At 41.6% G+C, this 14,883-nt stretch overlaps 1 protein-coding gene across 2 annotated transcripts in view; it reads left to right on the top strand.

The window, feature by feature from the left end:
• The window catches only part of XPO4 (exportin 4), a 104,215-nt gene that overhangs the window by 46,614 nt on the left and 42,718 nt on the right, over positions 1-14,883 (top strand). For both annotated transcript variants that reach the window (XR_009516759.1, XM_059995599.1), the window contains exons 7-9: positions 5,041-5,153; positions 9,403-9,560; positions 9,790-9,964. Coding sequence is in view for 1 of the 2 variants with exons in the window: in XM_059995599.1 (XP_059851582.1) it covers positions 5,041-5,153; positions 9,403-9,560; positions 9,790-9,964 (446 nt within the window). In the remaining variant the exon portion in view is untranslated. The remainder of the gene's footprint in view (positions 1-5,040; positions 5,154-9,402; positions 9,561-9,789; positions 9,965-14,883) is intronic.

Genomic DNA, 14,883 nt, shown 5'->3' with positions numbered 1-14,883 from the left:
GGGCAGGGCAGGTGCTGCGTGTCTGTGCCTCTGGTTTCTCAGGAGCGGGTGAGCTTCCCCAGCAGAGAGCTTTAGAGCTCGGTAGGATGGCCGTGGGAGAAGGGCCAGGAGACGGAGAGTTAATTCTTCAGTGTGTGTGCGAGGTTGAGTTGACTTCCAGCTGTGACTGATTTCCAGGGGACTGAGAGCACAGAGGTCAGAAGACGGGCTGGGTTTTCGGACTTCAGAATTGCAGCCTTGCTCACAGACGGGCTTGTACGGTGTCCAGTGACAGGAGAGTCCTTGTATGGTAGCTCCTGGTTCTCGAAGTGGTGAAAACACGGCAAGGTGAAGTGATGTTGATGCGATGACAGATTTTTAAAAAGACATAGGATTATTAAAGGCTGAAAGCAGCTCTCTATGGCTGTCACGTGGGTTGAATTTTATTTGATCACAAAATGAATGATTCTGATACAAAATATAAATTACCTGAGTTTAGTATTTATTTTAGAAAAATATGTAAAGCCATAGCCCCAGAAAATTCTTGGTTTAAAATCTGATTTGAATTTTGGTAAATAATTGCTATTTAATGGTATCAATCTGGTGTGACTCATATGTCTCCTAAAATCTAACAAGCATATAATAAATGATCAATTAGTAAATAATCACTTCACTGTCAGACTTCTCTTTTATTGGTAATATATTTGGATAAAAATAAAGCAATATAATGTTGATATTATGACATGGCTATTAAAGTAGTTCTGTGAACTGAAACTTCTGCAACTTTTAAGTAGGAACCTGCTGCTTTATTAAAACTGTTAGAGACTATTGCTTTGTATAACAATTTTTTGGGAAAAGTTATTTTTGGATATCAGGAAGAGAGAAACATGATTAACATTTGTATATGATAGTCTAGGCTTGGAGAGAATTATAGGTTATTAAACAAGAACTTGAAAAAAGTAAAGATTTTTGAGAAGGAATAAAGGAAGACGCAAAACTAGGAAAGAAGGAGGAAATACTGCTTGATTTAAATTTTAAGTCATTAAAAAAATATTGTCTTGAGAAGTGATAGAATTTTAGTGATGGTCTTCTCCTTGTTGTTTTTAAAGTATTCTACATTAAGAATTACCTGGGGAGAAGTGGTATTTTGGGGTCACTTATACACAGATACAGAAATAGTTGGTAATACCAAATTAAAAGTTGAATTGAATGTGCAGAAACGGTCCAGATCTGCATGTGAAAGTCTGTTCACACTGTGATAAGCTTCTAACTAGCTTTTTAATTGAAAAGTAGTGCATGCGCCTTCTTAATAACAGTATTTCAGGCAACACAGAAGGGCCCTTATTCCCTCCTCTTTACAGGCAGTGCCTTCAGCAGATTCACAGTCCAGTGTGCTGACTACAACGTGTATTTCTTGTTCGAATAGCACTGTTCTTAAAAATTTGTTCCATTCATTACTGTACTGTTCTTTTTGCTGTTTTTATGTTAAGTTTGTATTAAAATGCTTTTGAAGATAATTACATGTTCTTTTCGTAGAGAGAGAGAGATTATTTATAACTAAGTCATACGGTTGTGTCTCACTGTACACACTGGAGCATGTGTTCATTCTTATTATGAACAACTGGTACCGGGTGGCAGTGCTAGGCTGGCTGGTAAAAGGGAAGGTGGGTTAGTCTGCAGTGCTGTAGGGTAACTCTTCAAAGAACAGTTAGTGTGGCCTCTGTGCCAGGAGCGCTACCAGTGAGCTTTCTTAATAGGCAAATGTCATGCCAGAGGTAAAGATCCTTTCCAGGTTTGGAGTTAAAAATAAAACTCACATGGAACTTTAAAATAATTATTGGAGAAAAGTATTTTATGATTGTGTCAGATATTAAAGTCTCAGATCTCCTTGTGCTGTGGGCAACATGCAAGGAATGACAATTCTAAAACCATGCTGGTCGTCAGCTTTTTAAGAACATTTGGCCATACAGACTGGGCACTGGGAATAGTGTGTTTAAAACAGGCCAAGATCAAGAGAAGCTAACATCAGGATTAAAAAAAATAAATAAAAGATTTGAGGATTATTTTGCACCTGATGTTTAGGTGAGCAATTGCATTTAATTCCATCTCATAGCTGGAAAAAAGGCTTCTCTCAAACTTACATCCTTCTGTTTCCTCTTAATGTAAGTAACTGATATCTACAAGTATTTATGGAGTGTCCACATTTTGTAATTGAATGAAAGATAGCAAAGAGATCTTGGTCTAGGTCTCATTTCCTTTTGTAATATTTATTAATCTTTGACGTTAATCAACTCTCACTTGCTAAAGGACCTGGACAACCCCCTGTTGTTTTGTAACTGGCAGTCTTGGTCAGTTGCAGGGCTCTTCACTCACTTGAAACGAGCTTTTCCACATTTCCAAGACTAGCAAAGTCCATAAACACCACTCTTTGCGTCCGCCCCCAGCGCCCCTCCTCTGTGTTGGGCCTCTGAGGGGCCTCCGCTGCTCCTCACCTGAGGGCTGTGTGCATTTGCTCTGCCCAGGTGGCTGTGCGAACGAGACCCAGGACAGGTGGCCTGACCGTTTCATTACGGTTCAGTGACTCTGTCTCACATCCCACCTAAGGTAAAAGTAAAATCATGACACCGTTAGTGAGCAGATAAAGTATTAAGACATTCTGTTATTTTCCTCATGGAAAGTGTTTAGTGATGATACACATATTTTGTTTGTTAGATTTGGGTGTCTGACACATAAAGTTTCTTACCATTTTAATGTCAGATTGCAACTCCTTAAAAAATGTAACTAGATTGTCATAATTTGTGCATCTTTGTTCAATGTAGAACTCAATATAAGTATTTAATAAATACTTTTCATTACTGAACAATTTATATACCAAAAAATTGCCTTTTAATTGAAAAAATAGGACACTGAAAATTAAGGGAATTAACCTGGAAAAGAAGTGGAATATTTTTTATGAAGTACAAAAACTTTGTCTTACTCTCAGGTGCTTTATTTCATGTGCTTGAGCCTCCTTGTTTTTTGGTTTTGTTTTGTTTTTGCAGTACACGGGCCTCTCACTGTTGTGGCCTCTCCCGTTGCGGAGCACAGGCTCCGGACGCGCAGGCTCAGCAGCCATGGCTCACGGGCCCAGCCGCTCCGCGGCATGTGGGATCCTCCCGAACCGGGGGACGAACCCGTGTCCCCTGCATTGGCAGGCGGATTCTCAACCACTGCGCTACCAGGGAAGCCCGAGCCTCCTTGTTTTATGTCCCAACTCTTACTGTGGAAAATTCCAAAGGTGCACAAAAATAGAATACAGCTTCATCAGCTGTAAGTTTTATTTCCTCTCTGCTCTTCCAGCCCCAGATTATTGTGAAGCACATCCCAGACATCAGATTTCACCCACCACCATTTCAGTTTGCTTCTCTAAAGGATAATCAAGCCCCCGTTTTTAGATAACACATGGAAAGACCTAGTGTTTAGCTGTTGTGTTCTCTTCTGGGTGAGAGCCCAGTACTAACAATCTCACACCAGCTAGGTGCCTCGCGAGAAGATGAAGTCGTTCTAGAAGCTACGGACACACCAGTGGCTCTGGGTCAGGAGGCCCCGCGCTGCTGCTGTTTCAGTCCGGCAGCTCCTTCCTTTTGGCCCCAGTTCTCCCTGCCCTCCACAAGGGGGCAGACAGAGGAAGAGAAAAGTGAGATTTAAACGAACCTGGTTTGAGTTTCACTTTTATTCAGCAATTAAGTGCAATCACAGAACATTTCTGGAGTGATTGTTCAGAAACAAGCAATGGCTTCTTTTCTGAAAGAACTCTTGGTGCCCCTCCTTGCTCTTCAGACACAAAATAATATTAGTTATTTTAAAAGAGGGTTAAACAAAAATCTTTTTAAACAATTTCCATAGCGTTGCCTTTAAATTTTCTCTGTTAATGATTTGGGCTTTAATGAACATGTAGAATTTGAACTTATATCTAATTTTTGCAAACCGTAGTTTGGATAACTTGTTGAAATTTCTCATTGGGTGATGAGAATGGTCTGGCTCAGGGGTCCCCAACCTTTTTGGCACCGGGGACCGGTTTCATGGAAGACGGTTTTTCCACGGGCGGGGCGGGGGGCGTGTTTCAGGCGGTGATGCGAGCGATGGCGGGGTTGCGGGGGTAGCGGCAGAGGAAGCTTCACGTGCTCGCCCACCGCTCACCTTCTGCCGTGTGGCCCGTTTCCTAACAGGCCGCGGGGCTGATGCTGGACCTCGGCTCGGGGGTTGGGGACCCCTGGTCTAGTTGGGCATTTGATGAGCGTGGAAGGGGCGTAACGCTGTCTGTGCCCAGACAGGTTTCTCCTTTCCTGAAACCTCAGTTACCGTGTCTGTGTCCCTGAATGAGTTATGTTCACAAACACCTGCAGGTGTATTTTATGGTTACTCTCTGTGTGGTAAAGACGGTGTTCTGTTTGAAGCAGCTTGACAGTGAACACCTGAACATCATAAGCGTTGCTTTTTAGCCTGGGATAGAGTTTTATGTAAAGTGATAATTGTCTTTGTGTGGAGTTGATGATCTGATGTTTGGAAGTTCTTCTTCGGTAGGATGTGTATTTGCTCCTCCTTTACTCTTTTTGTGTCCCAGTAAGTGTATTTCTTTTGGGAAAATGCTATTTTTCCAAGCAGACTGTATGAAACTCACATTTTGTGTAAGTGGTTTTAGCTGCTGTAAGATATTGGGGGACATGATGGGATCAACATGTAGAAATGGGTTCTTTTCTTGCATGTGTTTTGGCATCTGTTTTGCGTTAGTGTTTCTCCTCCTGTTGCCACCACTCAGATCACCTGTGCTCAGACTTTATGTACCCCTGCAGCATGATATATAATTATGATGAAACTGTTATCTACATTCCTCTAGCATTCTTTTTTTCAGCACTTAATGCCTTTTATTCCTTAGCTTCAGGCGTGAATTATGTAGCATATGTGAAGAGGCTTAAACTGTTTCCATTACATTCTTTCTGGATGGCTCCGTTATATTTAGGATATACTTACATTTTAGACAAAGTCGGAATGTTATTGTGGTTGACCTTGACCCCAGCTAACTGGGAAGACATTATATAGCCATGTTTGAGTCCTCGCAAAATGTGCTCCTGAAGCCCACGGAGTCCTGGCGGGAGGCCCTTCTGGACAGCAGGGTCATGGAGCTTTTCTTTACCGTAAGTCCTGCTCTCCCTCGCCACAGGGAAGCCACAGAAAAGTGCCACGGGAAGAATGCGTGCTTTTGTATCTTTTTTAAGTAAATCAAGACAGATTGCTTTTCTCCTCCAAAGCCTTCTCTCCTGATCAGTATATTTGCTTAAACAAAGATTATATAGAAATGTTTTTGCTGGTTTATTAAAATGTTATATAATTATGAAGGGTTTAACGTCGTAGAGCTCAAGCTTTTTGGTCTCAGGGCCTCTTTACGCTCTTAAAAATCATCGAGGACCCCGAAGGGCTTTTGTTTATGTGGGTTATAGCTATTAGTGTTTACCATGTTAAAAATTCAAACTGAGAACTTTAAAAAATAATTTATTAATTCACTTAAAAATAGCAATACCAAACCACTACATATTAACGTAAATAACATTTCAGTGAACAAATAGCTATGTTTTTTAAAACAAGCAGACAGAAAGTTTAGTGAGAAGAGTGGCATTGTTGACATTTTTGCAGACCTCTCCAATGTCTGGTGTCACAGAAGACAGCCAGGCCCTCTCATCTGCTGCTGCGTTCGCTCAGTTGCAGTGTTCTACAGTCACGTAGAACGTGGGTGTGTGACGGTAGGAATGGAAAAGGCAAACACTGCCTCAGTGGTATCATGAGAGTAGTTTTGACCTTACAGACAACCTGACAGGGTGTCAGGAACCTTTGGGGACCCCTGGGCCGCACTTTGAGAAGTGCTGTTCTAGAGCAGTACACTTGTTGTGTACTGATGAGCAGCCGTGGGTTAAGTTAGAGTTACTGAATACCAGTTTGTTTCAGCTGTAACTTTCAAATACCAGGAAGTTAGGAATGTGCTCCCATGTTTGCCCTAGAGGGCCCCCCAGTGTAATAGTCAAAAGCTGGAGAAAATATGGAAAATACGTGTGTGCGTAGTATGTGTGTGTGTGTTTTGGGTACAGGTTTGCAGATGTAGGGCAAGCATGCAAGTTAGTGAGGTATAACGACTAGGGCAAAAGTCCAAATAAAGACCAATTAAAAAGAAAAAAGAAAGCTATTTTGCTAAATCCCAACCATTAATTATAGTTTACCTTTTCATGTGTTTTAAAGGTACTATTCACGAGCCTTACAAATTTCACCCCTAGGTGTACATAAAAATATTTTTCTATAGAAATGTTTAGACTGAGTATTACCTTGCATTTTCTTCTTTAAATCCGAGAAATGATGGCTAAAAACGTTATCAGTATCAAAGATAATTGTAACTACATTTTAACATTCTGTTGCCTGCCTCTGGCAGAAATTGTTTTGATGTGTATCCAAGTTCAGTTCTCTGTGTTATTCATTTGACTGAAATTGGATCCCGTTCCAGCAGTTTTTGAAAAGGTGAAAAACTTGCTGGCAGTGCTGGAAACAGCTCCCCTGTCTGAACAGCTGTCTGGATGCAGTAGACAGCTGCTCCTGTCAGCTGGGAGCCTCCACATGCAGATAACTTCTGCATCTGAAAGTTAACCCCTTTCACCTTGTGATTTTAACAGTTTTGTGTTTGTGGCCTATTACTTTTTCATGTATGCACTTATGAACAATTTTAATTTTGTTATTTGTTAGAAAAATGTCAGTGACTAATCTTTTCATTCACTTTTTTTTTTAAGTTTATTTTCAGTTATGTGAATTCATTGCCTATTTGAAGCAGTTTTCCACTGCATGTCACTTTTTCTCTAGATCTGAATCGCTGCACTTATGTGTACTGTGTCGTGGCCTCGAGACCCAGCTGTGACCCATCTGGGTTCAGGAGACCTTAGATGGCCTTCTGCCCCCTACAAGTTCACAAGCTTCTCCAGTTTTCTTCTTTCCATTAGGTGTTGGAGAAACCACTCTCCTTAGTTTTTCCTTTTTGACATATTCTTCCTGATCTCATTTATGGTCTCTTCTTACTCTGCTCGTTGGATAAATACTGGTGTTCCTATCTCAGTTCTCAGCTTTGCTGACTGTGTACGTGTTCCTTGGGCTTCTTCTTCCACTCGTAGCTCACCGAGCGACACTTTTGCACCAAGGACTCCTCGTCTGTATTCAGCACAGGCTGCTCCTGTGTCCCAGAGCCTCGTAATCCTTGCGCTGGGCGCTTTAACTTGGATGCCCGAAGTCGTCTCGGATTCAGTGTGTTCCCATAGGACTCAGCGTCTTACTAACGTACTTTTCTTTATTCCTTGTCCGTATTTCTTGTCTTGCTTCTCCAGTCACCTCCCTGGGTCTTCCGCTAGACTTTGCTTTTCTTTATCCCTCTGCTTTTCCCTATTCAGGTGGTGAATTCAGGTTTTAATTTGTGTAACATGGTTCAGATATGGTAGAATTCCTTTGTAATGGAAGAGAGCAAGAATCTACCGTGTTACGTAAGAATCAGCCATTGATTTATCATGTTTTATGTGGTTCATATTTTAGGAAACATAAGTATGCCCAGTAAAGTCAGGCTCTGAGGACAGTTTCTTATTTTTATTTAATTTAATTACATAATCCATGTTGGCTGTTTCTTTTGCTTCCTCATGTCTGGACCAGGATTGAGCAAACATTTGGCTGTGTGGGTGGAGAAGCAGCCCTCTGTGGTCCCAGGTTGCGTTGTCTCTGTCATGTTTAAATGTTGATAAGGTTAAAAAAACAAGGTGACAGAAATGTAGTTACAGTTTTCAGATAAGGAACTTCAGAATAAGCTGTGTTCAGAAGTTCTTGAATAGAATGGATATATGGATTTGTGATTGTACTTTAAATTTACTATATATAAAACTTAGAATGTATTTTGAAAAACCCTTGTGGTGTTCTAGACCAGGGATTGGCTGGGTAGAATATTAGGCTTTGCAGGTCATTAGTTCTCTGAGGCAGCTTCAGCTCTGGCCTCCCAGTACAAGCAGTTACAGCAAAACTTCACTGATGGCTGTTACAACGTGAATTTTGTATAATTTTCACATGTCTTGAAATATTATTCTTTGGTTTTGTTTTTCCCAACCACATAAAAGGGTAAAAACCATTCTTACCTCACAGGCCGCACAAAAGCAGGCAGGAGGCCAGGTCTGGCCTGTGGGCTGTGGTTTGACAACCCCTTTTCTAAACCCCTTTCAGCATGTCAGTAGATAAATTAACTTTGTAACTTAACAGCGAGTTTTTAATATTTTAAATTTCTTAGAACCTTAAGCAGTTCAGGAATTAAAGATCAATGGAATCAGTCAGTGAATTAAGGGTTTATGAGTATTCACTGTGTCCCCGCACTGTACCAGTGAATAGTTGGGAAGCATCCTAACTTCAAGTAATTTATAAATGATTGCAGAGTCAGAGTGAAATAACCTGACACAGATAGAGAATAAATGTTTAAATTGTGTGACACTCAGAAAGCACAGAGATTTGTGTAGGGAAAGAGGGGCTGGAAAATTCAAATCCTTGTGGAAAGTGGAAAGTGGCCACAGTAAATGTGGTGGATTAAGATAAACAATTACCTGTGATTTCTCTGCTAAAAATATTTTCCTGGTCTGTTTTAATTATGTAAGTCTGAGGATATTAATGACACTGTAAAATTAGGGAGCAGTATTTTGGGAGTGTTTCCTTCATCAGAACACTGTATGCCAGGTGTTTCACCTCAGTATTGCAGCATTGAAATAAATTCTACGTGAGGTTTAAAGTGAATTTAAATATAATTTAAGTAAAATTTAAACATTTAAAAAATTTATTAATAGCAATGATATAGGATAAAAAGAGATTCAAATAAATTGTAGGCAATATCAGAGTTGATGAAACACCATGTTAATATATTGTTTGAATGAGTGAATTTCTAGGGATTGGGGGGCATGCTGGTTTTGCGAGTGTGTAACTGTCTGCTTCCAGCGAAGCAGCATCTATATGCTCTTGCCCGAACTTTGCTGACTTTAGCAAGAAGCTGCAGCGGGGCATAGTTAGCATAATACAGATGACTGTCGTTGCTGCTGTTTTTAGAAAAAGCAGTATGTCTGACTGGCCGGCATCTGTTTCTTTGTCATAACACGCCGGAGACAGTTCAGTTTTCAAAATGTAGGTAGCTCTCCACTGACAATTAATTGGTATGTTTAAAATCATGGCCTATAACATAAAATGGACTGAGGGACAATTTTCAAATTTAGTTTAACTCGGGAATTAGTTGTCTAGAAATGCTCAGCTACAGTGAATTTTTCTCTCACCTCGTTTGGCACGATAGACACGTGACCCTTACAAAAGAATTTATGTTTATGGATTAGCGATTCTTTCTAACAGGTACATCGAAAAATCAGAGAAGATTCCGACATGGCACAAGACTCCCTGCAGTGCCTCGCCCAGTTAGCTTCTCTTCACGGACCCATCTTCCCCGACGAAGGGTCCCAAGTGGATTATCTCGCACACTTCATTGAGGGCTTACTGAATACCATCAATGGGTAGGTATCCTGGCCCTTAGGACCAAAAAGGAGCTTCAGTTCTTCCTCATGATTAACAGTGGAGGAAAAAAGAAACTAGCGATTCCCTGCTTTTATATTTTAGAGGAGAGTTACATGTGTCAGTTGAAATGAGTACACAGAGACGTGCCTTTGAAAATGAATGGGTGCATGTTTGGAAACGAGTTACCTCTGCTCCACTTAACGCTGATGCTCATGCCTTGGGTTGTAGAATTGAGATAGAAGATTCTGAAGCTGTGGGGATCTCCAGCATCATCAGCAACCTGATAACTGTGTTCCCTCGCAACGTCTTAACCGCCATTCCAAGCGAGCTCTTCTCGTCCTTTGTGAGCTGCCTGACACACCTCACGTGCTCTTTCGGGCGCAGTGCTGCACTGGAGGAGGTGGTGAGTGGCTCCGACTGAACCGCGCTATCTCGCAGGGGGACCTGCTCTGCCTCTGAGGCGTGTCTCATGGCCGCTAATTGTTTTAAAGGAGTGCGTGTTTGTTTATATGTGCAAATCATTTGGCAGTCTGTGCTTGGGAACATGACTTCTTAAAAATTTGTGGAAAATCACTTTAGTAGACTAAATTTTATTTGTCTCAAGATTTTATTTTATTTTATATTTTTTAAAAATTTTTGGCTGCGTTGGGTCTTAGTTGCTGCATGCGGGCTTTCTCTAGTTGCGGCGAGTGGGGGCTACACTGTGTTGCGGTGTGCGGGCTTCTCATTGCGGTGGCTTCTCTTGTTGAGGAGCACGGGCTCTAGGCGCGCGGGCTCAGTAGTTGTGGCTTGAGGGCTCTTAGAGCGCAGGCTCAGTAGTTGTGGCGCACGGGCTTATTTGCTCTGCAGCATGTGGGATCCTCTTGGAGCAGGGCTCGAACCCGAGACCCCTGCATTGGTAGGCAGATCCTTAACCACTGTGCCACCAGGGAAGTCCCTGGTCTCCAGATTTTAAGTTGAGATAATTTAGTACCTGAAAGTAGGAAATGGAATGAAATGTTTTTATTAAAAACTATGTTGAAAGCCATTTTAATAATAAACTCCTTAAGTTCAAGGGGTGCTAGGAACTTTATGGTATGGTTGTGATTGTGTATAATTTTAAGTGTTTTTTGAGAATTTAGAAATCTTGGGCTTATCTGGAAATTATGTAAATATAATTTAGTTCAAATACTTGTAACCCTGCTTATTTTGATTAATTTTTTTGGTGTTTTTTTATGGTTTTAATAATATATCTTGGTAAATTTTAATTTGCATTAAAATTAAGACCAATTCCTGTAGTAAAGATGTTTTTTGGTACAGATTTTTAAATGCTTATCTTCCACATTTTATATTGAATTTGGAAAACTCGTACTAAACTCCTTGACAACACAGCTGTGTTTGTAACAGTTACTGGGAATAACTACGTTAATCTTGGGAAGTAATTGATGTTTTCCCTACCAAGTAGTTATTAAATTGTTGAAACTAATTGTTTTTTTAATGAAATGTAGATTCTTTTCAAAGATTGTAAGGGTAAAAAGAATACTTGTAGACCTCTGATAGAATTTCATGTTAAGTCCGAGCGGTTGTTTTGCTGGGGGTTTGGCAACATGTGTGGGAGTGATTTGTGCCCCTTCAGAGGTGTCAGAGCACGAAGAACTCGGGAATGACTGTGTTCACAACAGTGGGCGCCCCAGTGGTTTGACGGGAAAGGAACCAGGCCAGGAAGTTATTTATGTGTTGGAAAGTGTCGGTCATGGAGGAATAGAAGTTTACGGGCCTCATATGTGAGGTCTGAATTTCTAGGGAGAAAAATCATGTACTAAGCATGGGAGCAGAGGGAAATTTTAAGTATTTAAGCTGTACTCAAACTCTTTTCAAATGACCACAAATTCTGAATCACTCGGGTTTCACGTAACATCCCCCTTTCCCCCACCCCCTCCCCCTTGGTTAAATGGCACGTTGGTCACATGTTTAGAAACACAGCTGCCTTTTATTATAGTTTGTGGGTTAAGGATGCTTCTAGAGGACTTGCTGGAAGATTTGTAACATTCTTGGCTCGCACATTTGAGGTTTAGAATTTATTTATTTTGCCTAGGGGACTAACAACTTGGAAAACAATTTTTCTGCCAAGGTTTGACCTAGAAGTGTTGGGACACAGGGAGCCTGGATGCGCTTTCAGAGAGTAGATGTTTAATTGTGCTTCACAGGGAGGCATGCACTGTACCTACTGGGCCTCATTCAGGAAAACGGCTATTTCTTTTCCTTTCTTTTAATCGGTCGATTTCTTTTAATCTGTTTATGACATTTAAAAAATGGTGTTAGAAACAGTTGGTTACCCATTGAAACAGGCAGAGGGAATAGATTTGTCTGATGCTTTTGCATGACTCATAGCAGCCAGATTGGCGAGGGTTGGTGAAGTCGAGGGCTAACGGGGGTCCCTGCACGATGAGTTACCAGAAGACTAAGCGAATCCTAAATGTATCTCAGCCGCATGGGGTTTTCATTCTGGCTGTGTGAGGTGGGGGCGGGGCCTGGGGAGTGGGCGGCGGGGCGGCGAGGTGTAGGGACAGACCCAGCCCGGCTGCGGTGGAGCTTCTGGGACGCAGGGCAGGGCACCTCGTGCACAATACATAGTTGTTGACCTAAGATGGCAAAAGGTATAAAGAAATGAGCTTATACGTAAAAATCGAAAAGTTGAGGCATATTAAAAAAACTGCTTTGGGGAGTCATGCGTGGTGAGAAAGATCACGAACTTTTGAGGGAGACGCTGCGGCGTGAGCCAGAAGGAGTCCTCAGCTGCAGGGCCTTGGGCAGGTTGCTTCTCCTTCTGTGAGCACGTTTCCGTGCGGTGTAGTTAGGATGCTGGTCTCTTCTGATGTTTCGTGGGGTGGATTAATGTGAAAGTGCCCCTACGGTGTGCACAATAAAATGTGGAATTATAATGATACAAATGAACCTTTATAATGGGCTTTACTAACAGCCGTATTATGTGTGCTGTCCTATGAGTAAGACCAGATCTTGAGTTTTGTTGTTTCATGCAAATCAGTAATATTATTTGTTTATTTTTTAAAATGTTGTCTTTTGTGATTTGCTCTCAAATTAGATCTTTTTATTTTTTTGCAGTATGCGGGCCTCTCACTGCCGTGGCCTCTCCCGCCGCGGAGCACAGGCTCCGGACGCACAGGCCCAGCGGCCACGGCTCACGGGCCCAGCCGCTCTGCGGCACGTGGGACCCCCCCAAGACCGGGGCACGAACCCGTGTCCCCCTCATCGGCAGGTGGACTCTCAACCACTGTGCCAGCAGGGAAGCCCTGTATCTCTTTTTTAAAACACAAATTTATTTATTTATTTATTTTTGGCTGTGTTGGGTCTTCGTTGCTGTGCATGGGCTTCTCATTGCAGTGGCTTCTCTTGTGGTGGAGCATGGGCTTCAGTAGTTGCAGCACGCAGGCTCAGTAGTTGTGGCACATGGGCTTAGTTGCTCCGTGGCATGTGGGATCTTCCCGGACCAGGGCTCGAACCCGCGTCCCCTGCATTGGCAGGCAGATTCTTAACCACTGTGCCACCAGGAAAGCCCCAAATCAATAATTTTAATATTAGGTTTTTAAAAACAATTTTAATCTTGTGAAATGTTTTGTTTTTCTTTAATATTGAAAGAGTTTCTTTTCCCAGTAGGAAAACAGATTCAGCAAAACACTTTTCTTGTGTTTTTAGTTGTGCTCAGGAAGGAAGGTTTTATTTTTATTTTTAACATGTATTTATTTATTTATTAACATATTTGTTGGAGTATAATTGCTTTACAGTGGTGTGTTAGTTGCTGCTGTATAACACAGTGAATCAGCTATACATATACCTATATCCCCATATCTCCTCCCTCTTGCGTCTCCCTCCCACCCTCCCTATCCCACCCCTCTAGGTGGTCGCAGAGCACCAAGCTGACCTCCCTGTGCTATGTGGCTGCTTCCCACTAGCTATCTGTTTTACATTTGGTAGTGTGTATATGTCCATGCCACTCTCTCACTTCGTCCCAGCTTACCCTTTCCCCTCCCCGTGTCCTCAAGTCCATTCTCTACGTCTGAGTCTTTATTCCTGTCCTGCTCCTAGGTTCATCAGAACCAATTTTTTTTTAAGATTCCATATATATGTGTTAGCATATGGTATTTGTTTTCCTCTTTCTGACTTACTTCACTCTGTATGACAGACTCTAGGTCCATCCACCTCACTACAAATAACTCAATTTCGTTTCTTTTTATGGCTGAGTAATAGTCCATTGCATATATGTGCCACATCTTCTTTATCCATTCATCTGTCGATGGCCACTTAGGTTGCTTCCATGTCCTGCCTATTGTAAATAGTGCTGCAATGAACATCGTGGTACCCAGCAATACACTTTTGTTTTACTGTGGTATTTTTTCAAAACTGTATTTATTTAGGAATACATATAGATTGTCTCTTGTTTTAGGAACTCGTGTCTTAGATGGTGATTATGTTTCTGTAGCAAGAATTTAAAAAAGCAACTTCATGGGAAGAAAAATTCTTGATACTAACATGTATTCTTGAACTATGTTCTTGTTTGGTGGTTGTAGCGTGTGTATGAAGAGAGGCTCTTATTTATGACTGCCCTCAACTTGCAGTGAACTTGAAAGTCTCTGCTCAAAAAGAGCAACTCCAGTCTTCAGCCACTTTATTCTGTTGGCTGTTAAAATTTTTAGGTGTTGGGCTTCCGTGGTGGCGCAGTGGTTGAGAGTCCGCCTGCCGATGCAGGGGACATGGGTTTGTGCCCTGGTCCGGGAAGATCCCACATGCCGCGGAGCGGCTAGATCCGTGAGCCATGGCCGCTGAGCCTGCGTGTCCAGAGCCTGTGCTCCGCAACGGGAGAGGCCACAACAGTGAGAGGCCCACGTACAGCAAAAAAAAAAAAAAAAAAAAAATTTCTTGGTGTTACTTGAGGCTTCCTGAAGCCAAGAATTTTTTCGTTGCACCCGAGAAATCAAATTTTTGTCTATTGCTAGACTGGAGAAGTGAGATGGATTATAAGATGAAATTATTGCCTTAAAAATTAAAATCCTAACAAAATAATTGTTCATATTATTATGTCAACTATTTTATAAAATGTCTATAATACTAGTATATGCATTTGAATTGATTCAGTGAAATTTGAAGAGAATATGGCTTGAACTCTAGACTCTCATTTGTTTCTTGGTTTCTTTTGTCGGTTAAGTTCAGCCCCCAGTAGGTTCATCAGCCAGAAGCCACATAATATGTTAACTGAACAGAGCAACCGTCATGGTCCTTAAACTTTGAAGTGTGTTTGTGTGTTTGTGTGTGTGTGTGTGTGTGTGT

This window comes from Delphinus delphis, chromosome 18 (genome assembly GCF_949987515.2).
Source record: "Delphinus delphis chromosome 18, mDelDel1.2, whole genome shotgun sequence".
In the NCBI taxonomy this organism is placed as follows: domain Eukaryota; kingdom Metazoa; phylum Chordata; class Mammalia; order Artiodactyla; family Delphinidae; genus Delphinus; species Delphinus delphis.
Note: the sequence above shows the minus strand (reverse complement) of the source record. Positions and strands in the feature narration are given on the sequence as shown.